A 27,966-nucleotide genomic window follows, 5' to 3' on the forward strand; every position below is an offset into this window, starting at 1 on the left:
TCTGAGTAATTCATATTCAAAAATATTTACTTTCAGATGCTCATTATATGTGTTAAGTTCTTGGTTACAGCAAAAATATTATAACATACAGCATCACAGTGACATATAATCAAGCTGTAACAGTGCAGTTTATTACAACTGTGTAAACAAAAAGAAGTATTTCTGTAATGGCACTCTTCATGAACCAAATTCTGGCATACAGAATCTCAGCAGACATCAAAAGAAACATTTATGAAGAAAAGAAAATCCTAAATTGAAGCACACTATATGAACCTGGCCAAAATGGCCCAATCCACATTTTGAAATATAAAAAAAAAGTGTCCTCTTAAGTTTTGCTTGCTTTTAAGGAAATTCGGTCTGAATGTTTTCAAGGCATCAATCCAGCACGTGAAATAATTTTACTATTATTGAATGATATGCACAAAGAGCAAATGGCTCTTAATTACGACCATGTGAATACCTCCTACTGTGACATCATTAAAGGATACAAGAGATGACCTGGGAATGTTATTGTCTGTATAGCACGACACCTCCAGAAGATATTCCTTTGGAAATAAAAATAAGTTCTTGAGAAATAAAATCCAACATGCTCCATCAAAGAAACTTTTTTGTGCATCTAAGAGAAAAACTAGTATCTTACTTTCCTGCAACAGAAGTAAACAATTTGATTATAACAGAATGTGCATACTGCAAACTGTAAGATGGGGTTTGAACTTGAAATACATTCATCTCAAACAGATTTAAAATATTAGCACCTAAGATGCAAAGCTGGGATTTCAACAATTTTGGTAGCTTTCAAGTCATGCACTAGTTATGGCTTGCTTGACAGACACTATTTTGCCATAAACGTTTTAGTGTTCTGTGAGATCCTCTTAATAAAAGCACGTCGGTCAGAATGCCACTACATTTTACATGTATACCTTTCATACAGGACATTTTGCATATGTTCCATCTGCAGAGAGCAGGCCCCACAGTAGCAGGAGGTATAGATAGAGCATAGAAATTACAGTTATTGAAAAATACTGGAAAACTTGGAGTACGTGATATAATCACAAGCTGGTATCTTCAGTTTACAGAAAGCTATAAATTTGCTTGTTTAAAAAAAGACACCCAACATGTGCTTACTCACATGCTGACACAGAGTTCATGCAAACTATTAAAAAAACCCCAAAACCTTGTAAATTTTACCCTTCAGAAATGCTGCATATACTTCATCCTCAAATAAACTGAAGCCCCCTCAGAAACAACAGGGACTTGATGTGCAGATTGACCCGAACAATATGTAATTGCTTCCTCTGTAATGAGAAGTGAACAGCAGTATTGAACAGGAATTTTCAGTGAATCGTACTTCATTTCAAACACTGTTAAGTCCAAATCCAGGTTCACTTGTCATTAAGCAGTAAGACTACCTTTATAAAAAAAACAAACAAACAAAAAAACCAAACCAAAAAAATCCAACAACAAACAAGTTATTTTCTTGGAGGAAGGACATTTTCTTCATAATAGCCTGGATTTACTACATTTCCAGCTGGATCATATCTAGCCACCACAAATGTAGAACCATCACTAGCAGACGCTTTTCCGACCCCCATCTTTTTTGTGTTCTTCCAAACCATCGCTGTGAAGTGACCTGAAGAAAGAGAGACAAACACACACATTCATTTTAGGTGCTAAACCCATAACATTAACGCATGAGGGGGAAAGAGAGAACAATACAAAACTGTTTCTTTCTCTAACGGGACAAAAGCTAATGACATGAAAAGAAAACTACATCTAGTATTTTGTCTTGCAAAAGCTGATCTGGTTCCATGCTATTATTCCCATTTCCATGTCCTCTATCCAAATAAGAATACCTAGTAGAGAACCAGTTTGATGAGTATGATACAAAATTTGACAAAGCCATCATTTACTCCCTGCAGTCTGAATAGCAGTTTGGAGAGTGACTATTATTCATTTGCTTTGACCATCTCCTACTCCCTCATGTGTCTGCATGTGCAACTGTTGAAAATAACACTGGATTTAGGGCTGCTTCTGACTGGTTGTTATAGCCACCCCTGCATTCTGCTACTCTGTCAGTTGTTCCCTCTATGCATAGAAAAACCTCATGGGAGAAAACCATTACTTTCTTCATCTGAAACAAGTTCAGGCATATCTCTTCTTCGAGCATTATTCAAGGAACAATATTCTTATGTTCATCTACCATTGTATTGTCAATATGCAGTCAATGGTCTGTGGCTGATTTCAAAATTTTATCTGAAGTCATCTCTGTGTTTCGAGCAATGTAACTTGGTAGGGCACACATGTCAATGTAAACAGTAGCATGGTACATTTAGTAAGACACCTATATGATTCCAATTTAGTATTTTCTACAAATTAATTTCACTTAAAAATAAGTTGCCTTTTAAAAACTTCGGAGTCAAAGGAAAAATATATTAAAAAAACCCACAGATTTTGCTTAACTCCTCATTTCTCAGTTTCCTTTTACCCTTTTGTCAGTTTCTAACATTAAAAAAATGGGGAAATTCTAATATTTTTTCCCTCTTTTTTTTTTCCCCTAAGAAATAAAGGTAGATTTTTGAAAAATATCAAAACAAGTTGGCTAGCCAATTTCTCAATAAAATCTCTGTTGTTGAAGAAACAGCGCCCAGTCTGAACTCACCTGTACCAGAAGAAAACCCTGGGTTTTGAAAGCTGTAATTTTTTATTTCACTGTACCATCTGTCAGCCACATCCTTTCCTGGAAGACAAAAGAAATCTGCTGTGGAATCATGACATAAACACAGAAGCGTAGCTCACTTACAGCCTGGCTGGCAAGATCTTCTGTTAATAGCTGTCAAGAACTTCTAGAAACATGGAGAAACAGTCTTTTTACTGAAAAGATTTTTTGAAACACAGGTAACATGGTAATACATGAAACTTACCAAATATTTATTGCTTTGCCATAGCTATTGCTACTCTCTACAACTACTTGAAAGGACATTATAGAAAGGTTGGTGCCGGTCTCTTCTCCCAGGTAATTAGTGATAGAACATGAGGGAATGGCTTCAAGCTACAGCAGGGTAGGTTTAAACTGAATATTAGGAAAGAGTTTTTCACAGAAAGAGCAGTCAGGCATTGGAACAGGCTGCCCAGGGATGTGGTTGAGTCACCATCCTTGGATGTGTTTAAGAGTCATTTAGACGTGGTGTTGGGGGATATGGTGTAGGGGAGACCTTTTGTAGAGTAGGGTAGATGGTTGGACTCGATGATCCCAAGGGTCTTTTCCAACCTAAATGATTCTATGATTCAGTTACTAATTAGTCCCATGCTTTCTGTTAAGCATCTCATGCCATCTATGCCATCAATGACCACTAGAGTGCCAGGGGCTGCACTGTGGCCTGCACAGCCTGGCTCAAACCCCAGGCAGGCCACCCACAAAACCAGGCAGAGTTCATCCTGTTCAGGGAAGATGTCTGCAGCAAGATGCTCACCTGGTAGGACAGAGCTGATGACGAGCGCTATACTGTCACCAACAGATCAGGAAACAGGACCACCCACCAATTCTCACCTGTGGTTAAAGCTTTACAACACTGAAGTGAGAAAAAACTTCGGACAAGAGAGGTCTGTGTGGCACAGCATTTGGACTGAGATGGGGCAGAAATCGCTTTAGTCCTCAAAGAAATCACCTGGCAATTTAACACATTCGGTTTACATTATTTTCTGCCCACAACCTTCTGTAACCTTCAGTCTGGAAGGTAGTAAAGACACATCTGCATCTTGGATGAGCGCTCCTGTCATTAGGCTTCTACATCCAGCTTTCACCAGCTCCTGCCTCTTGGAAAGTGTTTGAAGAAACTTAAGTGAGCCTCGAGAGATTTTCTAAGCAAAAGGGGACAGGCAGCTTTTCTACAGGGAGGCCTCTCACCTGTAGATCCAGGTGTATGAAGATATCCCCTTACAGCTCCAACCAAACCAAAGAAAAATGACACTTCTGAAATCCTCTAGTTTTCCGTGTTCTGACCAGCATTTAATACCTCAAATTTCTGAGTGCATTTATTTTTAGTTGTTCTTACTTAGCATTTGAGCCATTGTGGATGTCCTCTTTGAGGCACTCTAACTCAGGGTACTGCAGTCAGACACCTCAAATATACATGCCTAGGAGCTGCAGCTGTGTGGAAGCCCTTGCGTCCAGCGCTGGGTCGTCTCATCAATGGCTTGCACTGGCCACAGCTGTATAAGGACTATGACTATGCCCAGTGATGTAGCACTGTATGTCTGTGCGTTTCTAAGGTTGACGTTTGCCAAAGAAATAATGCTTCCTGGCTTTCTGTTGAACAGTCAAGGATAGAAAGGAGAAGATTCTGATAATCTGCAATGGATTCAGTGGAACAAGCAGCACAGAGGGCAGGAGCTCAGCGCAGAACTTGAGCATGCTATGCACTCAAAAGTCAAATGTTACTTCTTTTCCATTACTGGTTCTTAGGAAATTCTTGTGTAAAACTGCTGGGGGAGCAGGGGGCAAGTTTTTCCCTGAGCTACATCGATAATGAAATTTCTGCTTAGCATTCCAGGAAGTATAACGTAAGGCCAGTTGGTTTCATAGCAAGCTGCCAACGCTGGTAAGCCTACCGTCATGAAGAACGCTGGTCCCTGGTGGACTGTTGGCTGCAGATCAGCAATGACTCATGTTTTGCTATTTTGCAGCAAAAAGTCTTAAACTTGCACTGTTCTAGAAGTCAGACACTGCGTTAACTTCTTTAAACTTCACTTGCTTACGAGTGCAGTCTGCTAAAAGGATAGCGTGGTTAGCCTGGCAAGCTAGCTGTCAGAGCTGTCACTGAAAAGAAAATATTGAATGAAATGCCATTTCTTGAGAGGTTTGTGAACTGAAAGTTCTATGAACTTATGTATGCCACACTGTTTGTTAGGAATAGTGCTCTCTTAGTAAAGGCATTTTACATTTTCTACATAAAAAGGTAGAAAAGCTTCTCTTGTTTCTCAAAGTAAATGTTTCAGGAATAATAACGTGTTCCTTCTTTCCCTGCTATCCCTGTGCCAAAAAACAAACCCTGTAGACCTGTTTTACAGCTCAAGTCTCTAACACAAATAAATAGTTGTTAATTTGTTATTCACACTAAAGCTTAAATGAAGACTGAAAGAAGTGCAAAGAACAATCTTTATGCAATGCAAGGGGAGAAGAAAAAGCACATATTAAAAAATAAGGAAAACAAGGAAATCATCCTGTCCCACTCTACACTTCAAAGCTATCAAGAATTTAGATGTGTTTGTGGCTGGGTGGTACAGAAGTACAGAGTGTGACTGCAGACACATCAGACCTTATGAAGCACATGTATTTTATGTGTACAAGTGCTTACGTGACTACACTATGTAAGCAGCATTTTTACAGATGTAGGACTGCACTCCTACTGCTACCAGCAATTAATTCCCTCTGTTAACGTATCAGTGTGATAAAGCATAAAGAGTAGTTCAGGAGAAAGTTACCCCCACTCTGCTTACTGTAGCTCTAAGAAGTGTACCTAGGCTCCATGTGACAAGAATTTAAGATCTCCATAATCAAAATATTACAGGACACATGGAAATTTTGACAAACACAGTATCTCCTCATGGTATTTTTTTTAAATTTAAAGAATACTATCGTGAAAAATTGGTAACTCTTTAATTGAAGAGAAATGGCAATGCCAAGCATCAGTAATACCTTAATCCTGTTCATAAAAGACAAGGGGCGTAGCTAGGTAGCACAATCCATGATGTGTTAATTCCCAGCCTTCGTGGATGAAAGCTTGCAACTTACTGTGGCCAGGCAGTGAAAGCCTAGAAGCTGATAGCTATGCTCCATTTTACGTGTGCGGGATCAGATATCATTATATAATATTTCTGTCACCCTCCTTGAATTAAAAGAGTCATTACATCATAAGCTGTGAGAAATTAAAGACTGGCTTGTCCCCAGCAAAAGAGAAGATGACCAAGGGACTAGGCAACTTTTGACAGTCTCTTGTCTTGAAATCATGTTAAAGAAGTGTCCTGGAAGTGAAGGGGATGAATTGTACCTGTCGTATGTCACAGGAGGTAAGGTTGGTCTTACGTCAAATTTGTTGCCACTTGAGAAGACAGGTCGGTACCTGGTGATTAAACATGTTCCCTTTCCTCTGAAACAGTTTTCTTCTAATTCTTTGCCCCTTGGAGAGCAGTAAAAATTGCAGTGGTGGGACATAAGCCAAACTAGTGTTGAAAGTGACAGCTGATACATATGGGACTAAGGGAAAACTCTGTGACTCTCAGGCTTTCCAGAGAAAATGAGCCAAAAGAGAACAGCGGAGGGGTCAGCAGAGCACTGAGCCTACCTGCTTTAGCAGCAACTTACATCCTCACACTTGCTGGTTCAGAGAACTGAACACAGTATTTCCATTTCAAATTATTACAGAAGAGCGGTGCGGTTATATTTAGTATCCATTTCCCTTGCATTTCAATGGTTCATTGAAAACAACTCCCACTCCAAAAACCTCCCCCAAAACAGGGGTCAGTTGTTCAAAACGCATTTCAATCAGATGAAAAGAAAACAGAACAGAGATCTCACTCCCACCCCTCTTTCCTGATTGTAGCAGAAATAATAGAAGTTTACTTCTACCAAAAAGCCTACAGATCTGTCCTACAGCCAGCGCTGCACCTTCTCTTTTGTCACTCCCCTTGCAGAGCCAATTAGTAAATCGCTATTTTTTAAAAATATCCTTCCTGTTTGCTTTTCTGTAAATCACATTTGCAGCTTCAACACTTTCTCTATGGAAACATAGTTTGCCTCCACCCTTCTACCAATAGCTGACTGAAGAGCTGCTCAGTTTTACCTACTAAATGTTCATTTCAGAACAGGCTGAATCTTGCTCTAATGAGTTTCATCAGTACCATGACTCTCTGGAGATACCCACCTCACGCTAAAACTTGGTTAAATAATCCTTGAATTTGTACCCAGCTATAGTTCTGCCCAAGACTAGGTCCAGAATGAGCGTAGTAATTTTATTTCATTTACCCAAGCTAAAAGCTAGTAACATGGCCACGCTGTGTCTCCAGCTGCCTCATACGGTCAGAACTGACCACATGAGGTCAGTCCATACGTAGGAGTAACAGCCTTGGTGTGAAGTTTTTCTGCTGATACCACTCTCTGAAGGACAGAGAGATAAAAAGGGGCCCCTGCATGTAAACAGGCGTCAGTACTCTTGCCTGGCCATGCCCAGTATCTCATTAGTTGTCCTGTTGTCTCACTAAATTTAATTTCTAACTATTCTCCTGGATGAGGAGCTCTATTCCATGTGGATGCGAATGCCAACAACTGGTATCAGACCCAGGGCTGCAGGGAGCTGGGTGTCTGCAGTGCCAGCAATGGAGCACCAGTGTGGGTGCGACTGTGTGAGCACCAGCAAAGCCCAAGCTGGACTAGCTGGTGAGCTGGTGAAGTGGGCTGGAAGAAGCCACCACAGGAGTGTAGGGCCACCACATGGAGAAGGGGAGTCCAGGCTGATGGTCAGGGAGTTGTGTGTGCAAGACACACTGTACCAGCAACTGCAGTGGAAATGCAGCCACAGGGGTTTGTACATCCAAGTGCCAGCAATGGGGGGACTGGGATAAAGGAGCAGCTAGTGGGCAGACTGAGTGTCTGAACCCTGCTGCTGCAGGGATCCACACCGGAATTTCATTTCCACGACTGAAGTATATATATACACTATATTATTTTATCCTATAGAAATACAAATTATATATATTCTTTAAAAAAAAAATTACCTGTATATATTATTTATTTACATATATATATATTCCAATTATGGACCTCACTGCAATCAGCCAGAAAGGAGAACAGAATGAAGCCACTGGTGCTGTTCATTTGAATGTTGACTGCGTCTGCCTGTGCTGATTTGTGTGGCCAGCTGTGTATATATATGTGCCTGTACATATGTACATGTGCTGTATACATGTGTTTGTGTGTGCAAGCCTGGGGATACACTCCCAGCCTCACTACCAGGGGCACAAAGCTGTGGCAGCCCTACTACTGTATTCAGCTCCCCCATACATTTAATTTCTCTGGGCCCAGCCTTACTGTTTCTCCTCATATCAAAGAATCATTAAACCTTCTAGTAATCCCACCGAGTAAATCATTCTAAATTGCTCACATTGCTAAAAACATTTTAATAAAATCCCACAGGACATATTTCTGTGTGAGGATGGGCAGCACCACAGCAATCTAGTTAGCAACTAGGTACCCCAAAGCTCAGGCTTTTCCTCAGGCATTTTTCCAGCTTTTGTTATCACAACCTTCCTTCCACCAGTCTGAGAGGAAAGAAGGTAGAGGTAGATTTAAATCTGCCTCACAAATAAAATACCTATCTCGATCGCAGTCATACTAATGGTTTTAGGAGGTAATCCTCTACTTACAGCATTCCTCGTGCAAGTCCTAATTTTATTTTCCCTTATTTTATTTAACAGTACTGTGCAAGCCTGGTGTTAGACAGCAAGAGATGCATCAAGGCAGGCTCTCGGTCAAAGCATGCTCCTCCAGGACTTTGGCAGAGGGTGTCTGGGCCACTCTGCCCACTAGTCCCAATCTGTAGGCAGACCCAGGTTCCTCCCGTAACAGAGTTGGGTGACAACTCTGAGTTTCTCTTACAAGCTCTCTAGAGTTCACAAGCTGCAGCGTTTTCACGGGCAACATGGCACGTTCTTCACGACCCCACCACCCATCCCAACCAGAATTTAGTCATCCCAGGCTTGCCTTCAGCCTTCCGCCCCATGAGAAATGAGAGGAGGCATCCCAAGAAGCCTGACACGCCACAGCTGCCAAGGCAGGCTGCGGTCTCTCGCATTAGTGGCAGATGACAGCTCACTTACTTGAACACAGACAAAGAGAAGTCTGCCACAGAGCAGTTCCTGCAGGACTGGAGGGAGGAAACAGCTGTCAACTATTTCTTGGATTACAGGGATAAACATATTTCCAGCCACAGCTTTAGGCTATGTAACTCTAAAATCCTGAATACAATTCAAGGTATTCTTGTATGAGGAGAGCGGTCAAACTAGAAGACTCTTACAGCTGAAAGCTTAAACCTTCTCTGAAACAAGAAATACATCTCCTGGCATTATTACAGAACTCAGTAAGAGCAGAAATAAACAATAGGACCACTTTTTTTAGAGAGAATACAGAGTATGCTGGAGGCTTATCGAGTTTTGCTTTATCTGGGAAAGAAACAGAAAGACACTGCCTGCTTTTGTTAAGCCCTTGAATGGATGCCTTAATACAAATTTCGGCCTCATTGAGCAGGGTACAAATGAACTATCCAAAGAGAACTATATGAGAAAAAGAGGAAGAATTAATTGACTCCACAGAAATGAAGACTAAGGCCAGACGAGGGAATAGCTTTCTTTGAAGAACTAGCTTTCTCATTCTGGTACTTTAAATTATCTTGCTATATAGGAAATGTAGAAGTGTTTTACAGAGCAAAAAAGGATGTAGCTTAATTTTCTCAGCAAGATATTTAATCCTGTGGATAAAAAAATAGCAACAGACTTGCTCAAATCTGGCAAGTTATGTATGGAAACAGTGCATTGAAGGCAACAAAGAGGATCCAGAAAAAGACAGGCGTTATATAATTTATGGAAGGATTTGTGTGTTTTGTTTCCAGCTCTCTAAACGGGAATTTTGTGACTTTAACCTCGGGGGAAGGAGCACAAGTGATTAACACAAACAAGAAGTAAGCTCAGTGAGTGAGTCACAGCCTCTATGCAAACTTTGCCGTACATCTGCATTTTCCCATGCTGCCCTGAACCCTCGCCTCAGACTCCTGCAATGGACAGAATGCCAAATATGAGTAGATCAAATTGTATTTTTCCACCCTGGGTTTCTTTTTCAACATGAAAAAGTACCCCTTAGGGACTAGAGTTGGCACTTCCAGGGGAACTGAGCAGTGTCCCTGGGTCTAAAACCCACTGCCTAAAATTTCCAGCTCCTTCAAACGGGGCCTCCAGCCTGCAGAAATGAACTTCTGTTTTCCTGAGGCTTTGCTGGAAATTCCAGGGGTAGATGGGAATAAAGAAAGCAAGTGGTCACTTTTAATATATCCCACCTGCTGTCTCAGCAGGCTAAGGCATGAGCCCTGCCCGCTGGAGAAGGCAGGAGAGAAGAGCCTGCTGAACATCATGCTGACTGGAGTCTCACCCCAGGCTGTCAGCCTGGCCAAAATTCAGCTCCTCGGGCATCCAAATGTTACGTGTTACATTTATGATCAGAAAATACATGGAGTATTTTTCTCTTTAAAAATGAAGGCACGGGAAAGGGCTCAAAGCCTGCTTTACTGACAGAGCAGAAGAGACTAGATGTCTAACACATTAGCCTCTGTCCCTTTGGTGTTCGCCCCCCTGCCCTGTTTTTGCCCCCACAAACAGGAACTGCTGTGTAGCATGCAATGACCATTTTTCCACCTTCCTCACCACAGTTGGCCTGTGGTCAGCCCTCTCTTTGGCTGAGACAAACTAAAGATAAAGGTGAAGTACAGGGCACCGAGAGTTTCCTTCTCTCCAGCCATGGATGTACAAGTAGCACTCATGGCAGCTCCACAGCTGGGACATATGAACCAGCTGAGCTGCTAAGTCCTACCTCCAAAGGGACATAGCATACTTACCACAGTCCCTTACCCCCTCCATGTCTACACAGGCTCCTTGCTTTTAGCACATGTAGGTGCAAACCACCACCCTGTCTCCATGAAGCCTGGGCTGGGCTGTGGGGGACACATTTTTGAAGCACAGGCAATGACAGTACTCTTGCAACCAGATGCTCTGAGCCCGAAGTACGTGAGATAAGCCATTTATTCAGTGTCTGTGAGACAACAAGAGAAGAAAGCTTACCTGGTTGGTCATAGGATGCCCATGCTAGGTTTTCTCCACATTTTCCATTAGCAGACTCGGAGCTGTGTTTGAGGACCTTCGTGGTAGCCAGTTCTTCTGCATACCTGACAAAAGAATCCACCCATTGAGTCACGGACCACAGCCACAGTGAGCAGAGAGGAGGAGGAGCAGGAGGAAAACAAAGAGAAGCAAGCAAGGAATTTTGCTGGAAGATGACAGTTTAAGCCAAGTTACTCAGCTACAAAGCCCTGAAGCCAGGGATGCTTTGAGTTTATATAGATGTAGGAGTTAGGCAAAGGGAAGGTCTAGAGTCCATTCTCTTTGTCTTTCATGAGCACACGTGTCACTGCTAAGAAGGCCCTAGAAGAAATCAGAAGGCAGATCTCCCCTCACTATGTTCTGCTCAGCACCTGGAAGTCCACTGGCCATCATTAGCTGCAGCTGCTGGGGGAAAGGGAAGTCCCTGCTGCACCTGCTACAGGTGTCACCTCCTGGCGTTTCTAGGCCCCTCATGGGAGTAACTTGAATGTTCTTTATGAGATGGAAAAAGGACCAAAGTGAGGATTCAGTCAAAGTGAGTGTAAAAAAACCCACATTTACAAATGAAAAAAAGGTCAGACGCAAAACAAGAGCAACGTGCCAGGCAACAGTACGGAGAAGGGGACTACTCGGAAAATCTGAGGCAATAACTGTGTATACCAACGCAGGGGTAAGCAGCACTGTTTCTATAGAAGTTGACATGTGTGAGAGCGTGGGATGTATTTTATTGTCTTATGACAATAGGGTTAAGAAAAACATCATGTGTAAAACAATTATCCTCTTTATTCAACATTGGAAAGGCTTCAGTAAAGAGTGAAATTGGAAAGACCATTTGTTATTTCTCATGTCACAAGAAATAGGAGGCAACACACAGAATCATCAGGTCATAGATTTAGAAGTCAAGTAAGACAAAGCACTTTTTCCATGCTGTGTAGCAGAAGTCATCGCCACAGGATGATGTAAACATGAAAGCACATGTGGGTTTGAGAAAGAGCTAGACAAATTTACAGTGGGAATCTTCAGGGATTATTAAACAACGGCAACAAAAAAAATGAGGATTCCACCTACTTCTTAGGAAAACCATATTTTCCAGGAGAAATCTGCAATTTCTGTGAGAAGATAACGGGGGAAGGATCACCACATTTGTTTCATCCTGCTACTCATTCTCTAATAATGAATTCCTGGCATCTGCCAGAGACAGGAAATTTGTCCAGCTGAACATTTTGGCCCAAGTTAGTACTTCAGTCATTAGGTTCTCATTTCCTTCTGTCCTAATCCTCCCACCAAAACAACAACAACAAAATTATTTAGCTACCTCCATTAATTTAGAAATAAAGAAACCTTGACCAGTTGTCAGCCTGCTAGATCCCAAACTAGAGGATCTCGAGATGCTCCGTCATGGCCTTTGTAACTGTAGTCCTGTAATTTTTCTCTTCAAGGATTCCAACATCCCAATAAAGAGGCAAGACTGGAACAAAGTACACATTGCACATGGACAAAATTGCCAAGGATTTGAGACAAAGGGTGATTAATTCGCTTTAGCTCAGGCAGTTGAAAGCATGAGATTTGCATCTGAGATCATCACCCTATGCTTCATTACAGTCAGAGATAAACAGACACCTGCTGAGGGTGACTCATCTCATGCTAAAGCAGGGATCCATAGTCATTTCATCTAACCTGTCACACTTATTGGAACTGAAAATAGTAGGAAACAGACCATTTTCAACACAGATAGAGAAGCACAGAAAAGTACCCAGAGATACATCAAATACATACCAACAAAGACATCAGATATACCTAAAGAAGAGACAAAGTTCTCCTTCGAATTTAAGATCATGCAAAATCTGTCTTGACAAATAAGAGATTTCTTATATTTCATGTCTTTTGTTCAGATGAAACCATTTCTGCTTCCTGCTATCAACCAGCTTCACCAGTCTCTGAACATGTGTCTTTTAATTCTTACAAGTTAAGTTACAGACCCCATCTAAACAAAGGTTTCCTATTGTTCATCACAGCGGGGAAGGTCAGCTGAGACCAGAGAGGACTGTAAGGAATTCCAGAAGGATCTAAAAATATCCAGCAAGGACAATAGCACACTTAAGAGATAAATGTGGAGCAATGCATATTTGACAGAATAATCTGAAGTATTCACACAAGTTCACTTGTTCAAACCAACTGCAGCACTTTGGAGACACATCAAGTGTTATTGACAAGTCAATGAAATGTTTTCCTCATTGTGAGACACCATGTAAAATAGAAACAAAACAACCCTTTGAAGAACAGAAGGAAAACCCCAGCAGATTACAAAGGTATGTGGATGAATCACTGGCATTCCATCTCTTAGAAATACTGTATCCAGTTACCATTGTGTCTCAATCAAAAAAAAAATGTGAAAAAATGAAGACAGAATCATATTTTGCTTGCTGCCAGATGGCACGTCCATGAGCCAGGTACATGGTGCACTGTACAGCACAACATCTGATGGAGACCTCTGGTCTTCTGTGCATCTGTGTGACAGCACAGCACCATGCTGGCACAGTAAATCAGGTTCTGGAGAGGCTACAGCCTCTCTGACTCCTGGCCAGCTGGCATGGAGAAATCTGCATGGTTATGGTAGAAAGCCTAAAGGAAGATGAGACCGCAAGTCTGCAGGGATCAAACTGGTAACTATGTAGCTATTGTGGAAAGACATTTATTTTCTGAATAGTTTAATCAGCATTTACTCCTTCAGGTATCTCCTTTGTACTGTGACGATCAGCCTGAAAAAATTGGAAGATTTTCAAATCTACTTTGAAAAAGGTTTCTGTAAAGGGAAAGGAAATAATCGGCAGTAATGGACTCAAATTTCTGTAAGGAAGACTTAAATCAGACAGCAGGAAGATGAATCCACTGTACTTAAGACAGAAGAAGTTTTGTAATCTTCAGCACTGGAGAAGAGGTAGGACGGCCTAGAGAACAACACATACTGATTTTGCTTTTGGGGCAGGGAGACAGATTATTTGATCTGAAATTACTTCCCTCTGATTCCATTGATCTTAGACCAGTCATCACTTCCTACTGTGAAAAAGGTTATTTTCTCTGCTATTTCAGCAGCAGTCAATATTCTTTGGCACCGGACAATCCATCACCTGACAGAGGTGGTGGTGAAGCATATTTTAGGCAACTACCCACTACAGGGGAGACACACCAGTGTAGACAGGTGCAGCCCGTGTCTGGAAAAGGGTGCAAGAACAATTTATATAGCTGTGACCACGGAAGTGCCCATGTGACCTGCTGGTGATATGCGATAGAGAAAGAAAGGACGAAAAGAGTTGGGTAGGGAGACAAAAAGAGTCGAGTCCCTCCACCCAGTAAGTCTTCAGTGAATATCAGCACATAAAAAGGCAAGTATTTTTGCAGTATGCACAGTCAAACCTAGTAGACAAAAGTGTCACAAATCTCATTAGAGAAAAGAAAGGACTGAACTCACTGTTGGGCTCCTCTGTTTAACTTCTTGCAGAGTTTTAATGGGGGGACTCCGTGTTTCTTCCTGTAGTCATTGTGTGCTTTCAAGACTTCTTCAGCAAATTGTTTGGAAGCTGAAATAACACAAAAAAAATCGGAAAGGTCTGTCAAATACAGACTACAGTGAAGACAGAAAAAGCATACCCTGTAGGCTGAGAAGCCGGTGCAGGCTGGACTGAAGAACAGAAGCATACAACCCTCATTACCTGGGAGTAGGAGGAAATGAACCATTAAAGCCTCCCATCCAGGAACTAACTCTGAGACACTTCCATTGGGATGGTACAGACTCACTAAAGGTTGCAGAAAAACGTGAACCTTATTCCTTTCCTTAGTAGCAAGGTGATTTTGACTGACTTTCATTCTAAGATTTCAGCACACCACAGCACCTTTGCAAAAATCTCAAAGTAAGTGACAAATCGGTCCTTTGAGGAGATGCACTAAAAATGCAAATTATTGTCACTGTATGCAATAACTTTCTGTATTAGTCAAGACACCACCTACAAAAAACGAAGATACTGAAATGTTTAGAACTATGCAAGTACTTTGAAACATGCACCGTTCTTTTTTATTCATTATATAGCACAAATTCATAGAAATCTGTGTAATTGGTAAATATCTGAATTGCAAAGATACTGCAAAGCTTTAAAAGAGCTTATATTTGTAGCCTGGTAAACTTGGGACTTTCAGCAGCTCAAGGCAGAGGACAAGAAGCAATTGACAGTACAATTCACTTTGATGGCAATTTCATGTTACCTCCTTTTATGACTTTGCTGATTTTTCCTAAGATTCAGAGAAAAAAAAGTACTGTCTGTCATTGGTCACTCTGTGGAATTTGATGAGAATTTGATGGAATTTGAAGAGAAATTTGGAACCTGAAACAGCGTATTGGGACAGTTAAGAGAGGTATGGATAGCATTTTCAAAACAGAAAGAACAGAATTCATGTTCTCCATCTTGCTGAAGCTTCTGAACAGGCCAAGACATCTTTGAGTATTTACTCTGCTTTTACTGTGACACAGGTTTCTGCATTTATTAATGATTCATCAGCTTCATTTCTGAATATCCTAATTAGCACAACTACCATCATTTTCCTTGTAAGACACTTCTGAAGCCCAAATAGACCTCATGACTAGAAAGTATTTCCTGTTATTAACCTTAGATTTCTCAACTTCCTTTCGCTACTTGATTCTAACAACTATGATCCATCATTCTCTCCTTTACTAATGTATACACTGTTCTGCTGTTTGCAGTGATGCATTTTCCCACAGTAGAGCTGGCAGTTTGCACATAATGCTCTCATAACTTTTTCCTAAGGTGATTACCCAGTCCATGCTCACGATTTAAACTGTTGTCAGAGTTCTCTCCCGTTTCCCCAACAGCTTTAGGGCAATTTGGCAGCCTAAGGTAATCTCAATAGATAATGCACATAGAAAGCCATTACTGTTTCATGCAGTACCTTAAGCCTTTTGAGCACAGTCTGCAGTTGGGTTGACCTTTTCCAGACCAAAGTGTCATTGTGGACATGTATCTAATATATTGTCCATCAACATGCTTTCAAGCTAGATTTTTTTGGTATAAAATTGCTGACGTGAGATGGGTAAGAATTCAGAAAGAGAAACCCTGTTGAGTGAAATGAGATCTGCGTACCACCTTCCTCCTCTTAGGTTTTCCTTCAGTTTTGTGTGTCACAAGTTGCGTATCTTCAAACAAAACAGGTACCTCCACTCTGGTCTTTAAGCAACTACACACCCTTTTGCTAACAAACCTATCCCATTCCTCTTATTACCATTGCTCACAGCTCACTGATTCTATCACACCAGAGTCCTAAACCTCTCATCTGCTGCATCAATTGGGGTCATGACCTGTTTCTAAGGCATCTATCACAAGTTACTGAGGAAAGCAAGCCTATGACCGTGCTTCCAGCAGGGAAATTTTAAGACAGCCTGCAGATCAGACAAGTTGAAATACATGGCTTTGGAAGTCTCATCAGATACTCCAGGGTGCATTTTTCTGCACAAGACCATCTTAAAACTCATGGCTGTTATCACCTAGACTTAATATCTCATCCGCTCAGCATTAAACAGTAGATAAACAACCTGACCTGCAAGTGGGATGGTTTCCATGCAAATTACTTACTCTCAATGACAGTAACAAAGTCAAATTCTAAAAAAACATATGACGTTAACTGAAATACAAGCTTTGTCAATTGTTAGTCCATACATAACAGAAGTATTGCACAATCCAATTCTGTACTAATACTCTGACTTACGAAGACCAAGAAGACATGGACAAAACTGAGTTTCTTCTAGCCACAACAGGCACCGCTATGTTGTCCCTAGAGAACCTCCATCCTCCCCTTCCCTCAAAGGTGGCTGCTATAGAAACACTTATCTGCTGTGAGTCAAGCTCATGTGCTAACCGCCCTCCTCTGCACGGCCTCTCCTGTGCACGCTGATGTGTGGAGAGGGACGCCCAACTGCCAAATGTATTTCACATTTGTTTTGGAAGACATGTTAAGTTTTTCCATTTTCCCAATGTTCCATACGCTGAGAAGCCAGACATTAAAAGTGAGAGTTAATGGGAGTTTTCAGGCTCCCGCCCAAATGGGAACAGCTTCCCAAACAGCTTTGGAGACGTACTTTTTTCCCTTCATGTAGCCTGCTTAAGCTGCTAGAAAAAATTATTTCCTGCTGCGAGGAAGTTAGTTTTGGTCATGAATCATTACACAGCTTAATAAGTAAAACAATTAAAGGTATTAGATACAGTTGCATGCTTCTCATTATTCAATTGTTCACCTCTATTTTGGATTCTTCTGGAACATTGGCTAAGATAATGACAGCACACAACAATGAATTTCCAGGCTATGATGTGGTACGGAGCACACCTTACAATTTGTATGTTTTTGGATTTCAGTTTCATTGATCAACTTTGTGTGACCAGGAAAAGGAAGCAGAGGTATCTAGGTTGCTGTATCCCATCAGATTTTTTTTCCTGAATATTCTATTCCTCCATTCTCTTACTGTCTATAAACAGTGCCAATCTATTAAGTCTTTCTCAATTGAAGAGCTCATTATACCTGAATCCTTCCTGCCTCTTCTTTGAACCCTGTCTTCTCCTGCTCTGTTCTTCCCTTAGTTTGGACATCAAAGCAGAAGCAAGTTATCTGAACATGCCTTCCACAGCACTAGTTGCTCTGCATCATCTTTGCAGCTGTCAGCTGGACCTACTCCACTGGTCTTGCAGAGCTGCAAGACGATGTGCAGAAAGAGTAACAGTAAAATATTCCATGAAAAAACAAACATGAAACCTCTCCACTCAATACCTATGTGACAGAAATGCTGTGGGCAGCCCTTAGGTCACCACTCAGGGTGCACAACATTATACCAGGCATACACTTGACCAGCAAAAAAGGCATACTTTTTTATGACTAAGTGTCCACCCCAGTGATTCAAGAAAAAGCACAGTATCAATTTCTAGAAGTTTCATTGTCTTCTCAGTGTTCTGTCCTATTGTTTATCTTCACTGGCAATTTTGTACTTTCCATACATACTAATTGTTTCTAGTTTGGCCTTCAGATAATTAACATATAATGCAATCAACAAGGAATGGACCTCATGTAGAATCATACACAGAAGTGTACCATTACATTTGTCTCAATCCCTCTTTGAACTGTGACATAGGCCTCAACTCTTCACCCAATGTGTGCATTACAGGAGATAATGACCACACCTTTCAATTCTGTCCCAAAATAAATGATTAGAAATGTACTTATTTAATGGCTAGAGCAACATATCTGAAGAAAGCTACAAAATACACTTCAAAGGACCCACCCGTTTGGAAAGAGGTAAACTCAAAAACCTGATACCAACACCCTTGGCAATGTGACTCATAGTATGCAGGACACTGCACGTTACCTCCACACTCCTTCCTGCCCAGAACAGAGAGAGCTAGTCTTTTTCCAGTGGTGCCCAGTGGCAGGACAAGAGGTAATGGGCACAAATTTGAACATAGGAAGTTCCATCCAAATGTGAGGAGGAACTTATTTACTTTGAGGGTGGCAGAGCGCTGGAACAGGCTGCCCAGGGAGGTGGTAGAGTCTCCGTCTCTGGAGACATTCAAAACCCATCTGCACATATTCCTGTGCAACCTGCTCTAGGTGGACCTGCTTTGGCAGGGAGTTAGACTAGATGATCTCCAGAGGTCCCTTCCAACCCCATATCATTCTGTGATTCTGTGAGAGAGGACCATGAGATACCGAAGCAGAAAGAAGGCAAGCACCAGGATACGTGGAGAGGACAAAAATGTGAAGTGGACAGAAAACACATAGAAAAAGGTAACCTGTAGCTGTTTAAACACAGAGTATAGCTCTGCTTTAACCCTGCAGCCCCCTAGACTCTGCAGAATTGCTTTAACCTACTCTGATAGCAGCAATGGGCTGTGGAATGAGACTGTAGCAAATACAACTTTTAATATGCCCAACAGCTTTGTGAAAAAAATCATTGGAAGTTTTAGTGAACTGTAAAGTAATTATATCAAGAAGACTTTTATTACTGTCTGACAACTGAAAATACCTCTATTTCCACAAACTTCTCAAACTATATTAATTAGAAACAAACAAATTAGAAACAGATTAGAAACAAACAAAATTCTTGAGTAAAAGACATCCCAGCTTCCAATGACCACATTTTCATCTAGATCATTCCAAAAGCTCAACATATTTGTTATTAATAACTTTTATTAATAATATTTTTCCTCACTTGAAATTTAATACCCTGGAAACTAGTCTCAGCTGAATCTTTTCCACTGAGAATAATGTTCCTTCAACGGAGAAGTGATGGGTGTTTAACTGATACAAGAAATGTTAAGAGAGCAGTTATGCCTCTACTGCATTTTAACTGCACTTTGGTTTGAAGACACAAACACTCCAGGATGGGTTTATACTGGGTGGCCTCAGCAGTGCCACAAGGAGTGAATATTCCATGTTTCTTTCACCATGTATTTGACAGGAACATCTTCACAGACTGGCCATTAATGCTATGCCTAAATATGTCGTTTGAGAGCGTGGATCTGACAGTCCAATTCATGAATCACTTCCAGTCATAAAAACTGACTTCCTCCAGTGCTAAACTCCCCTGTAGTCTTTAACAGAACTGTGTGAATGCTTGGGAACATACAGAAGAAATGAAATCACATATACATCCTGGAGGGAAGGAATGATGAAATGACAGAATATTCAGAAAGCCTTACATCCTGTGTAGGGTTTGTCTGCTTTTGCAGCAACTTTGAACCAACAATTCAATAAAAGGGCAACATTTCCATCCCATTCAATGTTGGGAGACTATTTCCCTTCCAACCTGAATTATCCTATGACCTTACTAAAAGCTAGAAGAGAAAGTATTGCTTAAAGGCATGAAAGGAATTGGGGGTTAAAATTAGCCATGAGTTTGAATGGGAGCAGTTTCCTGGAACTTTCTTGTGTTTATCAGGCTGCTCAAAATAGCTTTCCCTTCAGCTCAGGAGATCCCTCTTCAGGGAGGAGATTTGCTGTTCGATTTTGCCTGAAATTTTCTTACACACCTGCTTATCGCTGGGACGAGCTTCAGGACAACACTAAGATGTTTGAGGTAACTGAATCTGATGGTCAAACTCTCCACTCATTTTATTATCTGGGTTTCCTCTACAGCACACTGGCAACTTAATAACCTTGCATTACCTGTGCCATATGACGTAACACGCTGTTTTCCCCTGTACCCCATTTGAGGCATATTGTCGGAGAATATGAAGCCACTGGTGTAATAATGTTTCAATGACATTAGTCATGTCACTATTTGATTGCAAATCCTATTTTCGCTGTAATAGACAGTGTTGATTACTTCCTCACTTAAGGCCTTTTATAAACTGTTAGGCAATTGACTGCCCTGATTAAAAAGGAACACCTGGTAAACTGGAAACTGCACAGCTCTGAGAGGCAGCAGAGCCTTCTGTGATAAAAGCATTTTTTTAAAAAAAGCAATGCTAATCAGCATTCTTCAGCACTGACAGAACCGGCATCTCACTTTCTTTGAAGGCAGGGGTGGGGGAAGAAGTCCTTTGCTTGCAGCCACCCTCTCCTCCAAACAATCAGACCAACAAGCCTGTCAACAAGTAATCACAATCATGGAGTGGTCATCCTGCATAAGGTTGGAACTGAGTGCTCATCATAGCCAGAGAAGCCAACGTTGTCTTTGCACGAGAGACAATCAAAAGTATTATTTTTATTACTATTGTGCCATGGAGGACAACTAAATATTGTAATCACACCCACACAGACAGTCCTGGCAGACAGTTAATGTGTAAGATGTAGACCCTTTTAAAAATGCTAAGGAGACCCTCTCATTAGTAAGGCCTTGTATTCTTACATCTAATTGCCACACAATTCCTAGGGTACATTCACTTCAAAATACAAAGCCCCATGCAACCACCTTGTGTTAGAACTGATCACATTATGCAGGAGGAGAAAGTGAAGAAATCTTCTCCATTTCTTCTCTTCCTCCCTCCCCAACATCATATCTGCTTAATGTTTCTATTTAGGTAAGTTCTGAATAAAATAAGGTGCATTTGTATTCACTAACAAGTAATGCCAGAAATCAGAACTTCCCTACTATCAAACCTGAGCTTCTGTAATGAGGTTGTGATTCCACCTTATTGCTTGCATGACAACATGACAGCAATACTCTTCAGCATGTAACAACTCTTCTAAGCCCTCTGGAAGTCATCTGTACGTCGAGTTACTTTGCTGGCCACTTATTCATATTTTGGATGCTGCACATTCATGTGCTCTGTGGATGGGCAGCAATTGTGAGAACCTTGTTGGTACCCAGTGCCAAGTTCATTTTACATAATGCTGTCTGGTGCTAACCAAAGTCTTTGCAAAGTGAAGAATTTTACATAAAAAAACTGAAGAAAGTTAGAAGAACTATCCTGCTTCTCCTGGGATATGCTCCACCATTTTATACCTCTACTATTCATATTCTACCATTATTTGGGGTAGTCATACTGGAACTAGCTTTCATCTCACTAGCTCTGATACCCTTCCACCTTGTTTTTCTGCCAAGGATGCCTAGCTGGGGCAATACTCAAGGTATGTTTATTTATGCACCTCCCTGAGGCATGGAAATACAGCCATGCACATTTCTTTTGATCACTGATGCGTAAACTCACCTATCCAGTAGCCCAGACCAGGCAGGGAGACAGAAGAAGTTTCCTTTACCCATATTTACTATCAATCTCATTCTCATCCCCCCGCACAACAGGCTAAACCCCAGTTCTCATAACTCAAAATCCTGAAAAACATGGTCTTTATTTCATAGAATCATAGAATGGTTTAGGTTGAAGGAACCTTTAAAGGTCATCTAGTCCAACCTCTCTACAATGAGCAAGGACATCTTCAACTAAATCAGGTTGCTCAGAGCCCTGGCCAACCTGACCTTAAATGTTGACAGTGATGGGGCATCTACAACCTCTCCAGGCAATCTGCTCCTGTGTTTCACCACCCTCATGATAAAAAAATGTCTTCCTTATATCCAGTTTGAATAAATTTAAAGGATCAAATAGGCATATTGCCCCTATACCACTCCCTGGAATGTAAAATTCCACCTAAACCCCGAAATCTTTAACAATCTTGATTTCACTGTTCCTTCTGCAGCTTCTGTTGCTTACACACTGGACCAGTACTTAGAAGCCAAAGGAAAAAAAGAGACTGGTCTATATGCAAGGAAAGTACATGCATGCCCACACCCAGGGATTGCAGTTCCTTTCAATTTCTTCAGAAAGCCAGTGCCACACCTACAACATTGTGTCACAGAAATCCCCTCCTGTGACCTGCCATGGGGGCAGTTCAGAGGAATATACTCCTCACGGTCATAAGTCCTCATACAGCGGAGCTGCAGAAGCTACAAAAGAGCTATCAAAATCTGAACACTGGGAAACACTTCTTCCTTATTAGGGCAACAGAGCACTGGCACAGGTTGCCCTGAGAGGCTGTGGAGTCTCCAACCATGGAGATACTCAGAAGCCATCTGGACACGGTCCTGGGCAACCAGCTCTAGGTGGTCCTGCCTGAACAGGTGTGTTGGACCAGATGACTTCCAGAGTTCCCTTCCCACTTCAACCAGTTTGCGATTCTAAGCAGAGAGGCCTATTTTAGTAATAGGTCTTGGTAAGGGAAAATTCATGAACAGGTTATACCCTACCACAGTTCACCTCAAATCACTTTTTGAGGATCACTTATTAAGTGCCTGACACATGCCAATGGCCCACAGAATTTACAAGTGTGACAAACAATCACATAGGGTATTATTAAGCACATATTCAATAACTTCATATCATCTGCCTATCATGAGCTACCATCAGAGCTGTATCATGGAAAACAGTCCCCCTTCTCCCCCATATTTACATTTACAAGAGGGCATGGAGACTTCAGCAACACATGCAAACTCATTTCATCTTTGTGACACACAGGTGTATATGTGGGCACAGCCCTCACAATCTACATTAGAAGATGGCTTCCAAACACAGCACCTACAATGGTGTCGCAGCAAAGCTTCAGAAGGGCAGTTAACTTACCATTTCATGCAGTGCTGCAAGGATCACGCCTAAAGCTGAGACCAGGCAAAGCCCATGTGATTTCTGTTCAAAGCAGAGATTCACTCTAGTAACTCAGTTCAGTCAACATGTGATAATGATAGTCAACAAATCATAATAAATAAAGTTTGTGGTGGCCTTAAACACAATACCCTGGACTACTGTCATCTATTTGCTTGCACAGGAGCCAGCTCTAAACCAGAGCTGTTGGCTGCTCACTTGGCCTCACTTGCCTTTCTCCGCAGAGCCACCCAGCCCAGCTCCGGCAGAGCTGCTGTTCACACCTTCAAAGACTGGGCAGAACTTGCTCACATCTGCCTGTATAAACATAACCTAGATATGCCCCAGCTAATCTTTCAGAAAACAACATAGCCTCTACCAAAACAGCGGTCTGAAATAGCCTTCTGGTCTGTTGAGATATGTCATAAACAACAAAGCAGTTAGAATCAAGACACTCACTTTCTCATACTTTTTGTTCTTGCACATAGAGCAGCAACTAAGGTAAATTTGAATCTGGACAAGAAAGATACTATCAACTGCACTGACAGAAAACTAAGGGTTTGAATGTTGTCACTGAATTCCAGCAATAATTCTTCCTGCCAGTTTTGGGGGTTTTTTGTTGCTTTGGGTTTTTTTGACAAAGATTTCTTGGAAGGTTCAGAAGAGGGAGCTGAGTTCTTTGACATGTAGCGCTACGGCATGGGAAGCCTCGGTAGGCATCTCAGTTACTAAAGACCACATTCTGTGTTATTCTTTGTGAGCCCTTCATACTTGTTTTGGTCTTTATCTGCCTTGAGCATGAGGAGCTAAGGCCACTAATCTCACAGTCAAGAGGAGTAACCGCTGTTGCACAGGGTGGCTGCTGCATTCTCCTCCTCTCCCTGCCGAAAACCTGATGGTTCAACAGACAGGTAAAAACTGGGTCCAGAATAATGTTTGCCAAAGCCTGATGTCATTTTCTCTATTTGCCATTTATTGAACTTGAACTAAGTAACCGGTATCTTCTACATACAAAACTGGACAAGTGTGGGGTTTAAACTGAATTAAATTCATGTTTAAATTCATTAAATTCCCACCACACCTCCAGTTCATTTCTGGTGTAAAGAAAAACAGCCAGTAACTGGTATTAACAATTAGTTCTGCAAATGCCCTGCTGCTACCAAACACGAATGCTTGGTTGCTCGCAGTTTAGACTAATTAATTTCCTCTCTCCCCACCAGTCCTGTAAAACCAGCCAGCACTAAATGCATTGTCCTTTGGGCAGCTTGCGAAAATCACATTTCTCAGAAAGCAAACAGGTCACTTCTCTAGGATGTTTGTACTTTTGTTGTGACCTGCTATGGCTGTCTCCTACCAAGATGCTAAAGTACAAGTTGATCTGAAGTGCTCCACAGAAAACATGACAGTCCTACTGTGCTCCAAAGGTGCCTCTGAAGAGTTTAAACAGCACATGCTTCTAAGAAAGATTAAAAACAACAAGGAAAACTACGCCGAGTTTGGTTCCTGTCTCTTTTCTTTTTGTCAAAGCCCTTATTCGGTCCTTATTTTTGTACTGACTCAACAAGCAGCACAGTGGGTAACTCCCAGCTCTTTCTCTGGAGTCCCACCCACATTTGCAGAAGGGGAAAAAAAGAGAAGAAAACCAAACACTGTAAAAAGATAGCCAATATTTACTGAGCCCATTCTTGTCTTCGCCTGACAGCGTCAGTAGCCCCCAGCCAAAAGTCACGGGGCGATTTCCCTGCCACCCCCTCCGCCTGTTTTTTAGGGAGCAAGTGGGGCGAGCTCCCTCCCCCCACCAGGCAGGGCTGGAGGGGAAGCGGAAGAAATGAGACTTTTAGCAAGCCTTTTTCTGCCACCATCCCAGCCTTTTCGGAGACACCCACCCCGCAGCAGAAACCCCCAGTGCTCCAGCGTGGAGGAGTGGATCTGGCAGCCAGCTGCTGCCCCGAGCATCGCCGGCAGCTGCTGGCATGGATATCCCCTCTGGGGCCAGGGCTGCCCGCAGGACCCTGGCCTCCAGCCCCCCACAGCTGCAGGGGGTCAGAGCCCAGCCGACATGGCAGGCTGAGCAACAGAGCACTAAAAAGCAGCCAGCTCATCCTAGCTTCATTTCCTGCAGAAAATACTCGCCCCAGTCTTTTGGGTTCGGGCTCCGTGGGGAGGGGAATCTGCACCACCCACTCATCCAAGCGCTGTCCAGAAAGAGAAGACCCGTGGGGGAAGGCAGAGGGGGTCCCCGTGTTTGGCTTAAGTATTTGCAGGTGTTACTGTTGTCCTGTTGTACATTCCATTTTAAAAGTACATCTTTATGGCCATGGGAGGCGTTTTTGTAAAGCTGATGAGGGAGTTTCAGTATGAATTTGGCTTCGGCAGCCTGCAGCTTCCAAGGAAGAGAGCTGAGTCAGAGGTACCGGTCTCTTCCAACACTCAGCTCTACTCAGTGAAGCAAAACCAGTGCTCAGTCTGTAGCTCTCATACTTGCAAAGAACATTGCTTCACTTATCATCCAACAGCTAGTAACAACACATTACTAGGCAGCTTTGATCAAAGAACTGAGATTTTCAACAACAGTATTTCTTTGCCTGGGGATACTTTGACCTCAAAATATATTTACCAAAGATAAAAAGTTTAAGAAACTGCTCTGAAGTTTATTCTAAAACAGTGACCCCTCTTTACATGAATTAGAGCATCTTTAAATATATGCCTTCAGGTAGTCTCTGCCTTAATCTTTCTGACCCAGGAGAGGAGTGAGCACTCTGTTTCGAGGTTGGACAGATCCCAACCTGTTACGTTTTCATACATCCCAGTATAGAGAAACCTGTCTGCACCATGTCCTCAGGAGTACTACAGCATGAAGATGTGAGGTATTTTACACAAAACAGAGGATGCTGTACTCTGTAAAATAGCTGCACTTGCCCATTCAAAGGCAAACCACTCTGAATGATCTCAGGCAGGAATTTAAAGACTTCAGTGCACTGGAAAGGGCAGATGGGATTTAGTCAGTAAACCAATTGTTAGGACAGGATCTTAGTTTTATGATTCATATAAAAATACTGCACACAGCTCAAAGACAGTAACCTGGACCCAGTATACCATTGGTTTGAAAAGCATGACAGAAGTGACAAAATATTTTTAAACTGCACTTAGATCTCAAGCTCTATTTGTATAACTACTTAGGGATGCAAACATTACCCAAGGCTTGGCAAAAGGAGTTTCTGGTCTGTCATTGCTCCTAAGTTTGGAACAACCAACTAATGTGCAGTGATAAATATGCAGGAAATAACAAAGACAGTAATTGCCTTATGACTGTATTAGCAATTTGCAAACAGAAACTGTGCATGTATTAAAACAAGAGGAGATTTCATCATTTTGGGACTGGGAGATGCACAGCGAAATATCTCTACTGCTTTTGCCCTATTGGCTTTGCTAACGTAATGTACAGCTCCTAGACTTACCTGGTATTTGTACGTTTTATGCTATTAACTGGGAAGTGCTGAACTTGACACTTCTGAGCAGCTACAGTTGTTTAATTTGCTGTAAGGTTATTTACTAAACCCCAATCCCCTTGAAAACCTATGCAGCATCCAGGACACGGGGCCAAAACCACCCACTCTCAGCTATATGGTGCTTCGCCTGGACTGGGTGTCACACCAGTAAGCCCTATACAGTCACATTTGCAGACAGCTCTGATCACATCTAGGATGCTGACCTTTAAAAAAAGGAAAAAAACCTCAACACACCCATGCTGAGGCCCATTTAAGTGTTACCCGCACAGAGATTGTCCTCAAGTTTCTCTGGAAGAGGCCTGTGGTTTTGAGTGAAACAAGTACTAGGTTTTGCTGTATGTGTCCTATATGTGCTGTTTACACACAGGACAGCCAGACAATATGCCGCCAGGCTCTGATTTGTTACAGAAGTAACATCCTAACCACAAGAACAAAAATAACCCATCCAGTTTCACAGCCGTTTCAGAAGATCAGCACAAATTTCTGCACATGTCTCTAACAGGACAAAGATGCAGAAAACCCTGGGCATGAGATCTCTCTTCTTAAGGTTTCTAGCTTCTTGGCAGCTTCAGAGGAGTCTCCCCCAGCCAAGACTCTCAGGGCAGGGCACGCAGACGGCCAGCAGCAGTGGGGAAAGGACCAGCAACTCAGCCAGCGGCAGCGAGAGGTTTCACAAGGCTATCCTCAGTCAAACGGTACCAAATCTTAAATCTAAATCCTCCCGACAGGAGAGGTGATAAAAAGCTCCCCCCCCACCCTCAAAGCATCCTGCTGCCTATCTGCAAGGCAAGTAAGTTTTGTCAGACAGCTAGACACAAGATAATTTTAAAGCTCCAAGGCTTATAATTATTTCATACTATCAGTTACACATAAGCTGTATATAAAATACAACTCCCTCTGCATCGTGAGGGCTGTGGGGGGGTCGCTTTTCGTGCTCTTTTAATCTAACTCTGTGTCGGAGAGAAAGCTCCTCCCCGGCTGTACCATGCACAAATGAAAGCAGCTTTCTCAGAGGAAAGCCACTAACTCCAGCAATGCTTCCCGAGCACAAAACCAGGCGCGGATACTGTAAGAACACACAGCCAACTGCACAAAGGCATTTGCTCACCTGATTTTCCCATGATCAAGTAGTGTTGGGTTTTTTGGTGTTTTGTTTTTTTTTTTTAATTTCAGCTGATGCCTCCTCTCTTCACTGAGTTCCGCCGCTAAGTGCCGGGGGGACGAAGTGTTGGCAATTTCCACCCAACTTCTTCATTCGCCTGCGACCGCTGCTGGAGAGAACTCAGCAGCATGAACCCGTTACCGCCCCTTCTTCAGCGCTGGAGTAAGCCTGCCCATGCCTTATAAGGCATAGGGGACACCGCTTTTTTTTCTTAAAAAGATCCTGTTTAGGGTCAGGAGCTATTTATCCTCCA

General features: G+C 42.1%; 1 protein-coding gene across 1 annotated transcript; it reads right to left on the reverse strand.

The window, feature by feature from the left end:
* Window positions 1–27,945, reverse strand: GLIPR2 (GLI pathogenesis-related 2). The gene is made up of 5 exons (XM_014938462.1): window positions 27,660–27,945; window positions 14,387–14,495; window positions 10,879–10,982; window positions 2,660–2,737; window positions 1–1,630 (listed from the first exon to the last, which is right to left on the reverse strand). The coding sequence occupies exons 1-5, from the start codon at window positions 27,670–27,672 to the stop codon at window positions 1,470–1,472; spliced, it is 465 nt and encodes a 154-aa protein (XP_014793948.1). The 5' UTR covers window positions 27,673–27,945; the 3' UTR covers window positions 1–1,469.
* Between the last annotated feature and the right edge of the window lie 21 nt (window positions 27,946–27,966).

This window comes from Calidris pugnax, unplaced genomic scaffold (assembly GCF_001431845.1).
Source record: "Calidris pugnax isolate Ruff unplaced genomic scaffold, ASM143184v1 scaffold13, whole genome shotgun sequence".
NCBI classification, from domain to species: domain Eukaryota; kingdom Metazoa; phylum Chordata; class Aves; order Charadriiformes; family Scolopacidae; genus Calidris; species Calidris pugnax.

Excerpts from the sequence above, each read along its gene's own strand:
- GLIPR2 (XM_014938462.1), bottom strand. Across the intron at positions 2,738-10,878 it reads GGCATCCTATGACCAACCAG|GAAAGGATGTGGCTGACAGA; the intron begins GTAAGCTTTCTT and ends TTTGTCTTCCAG. Across the intron at positions 1,631-2,659 it reads AGGGTTTTCTTCTGGTACAG|GTCACTTCACAGCGATGGTT; the intron begins GTGAGTTCAGAC and ends CTCTTTCTTCAG.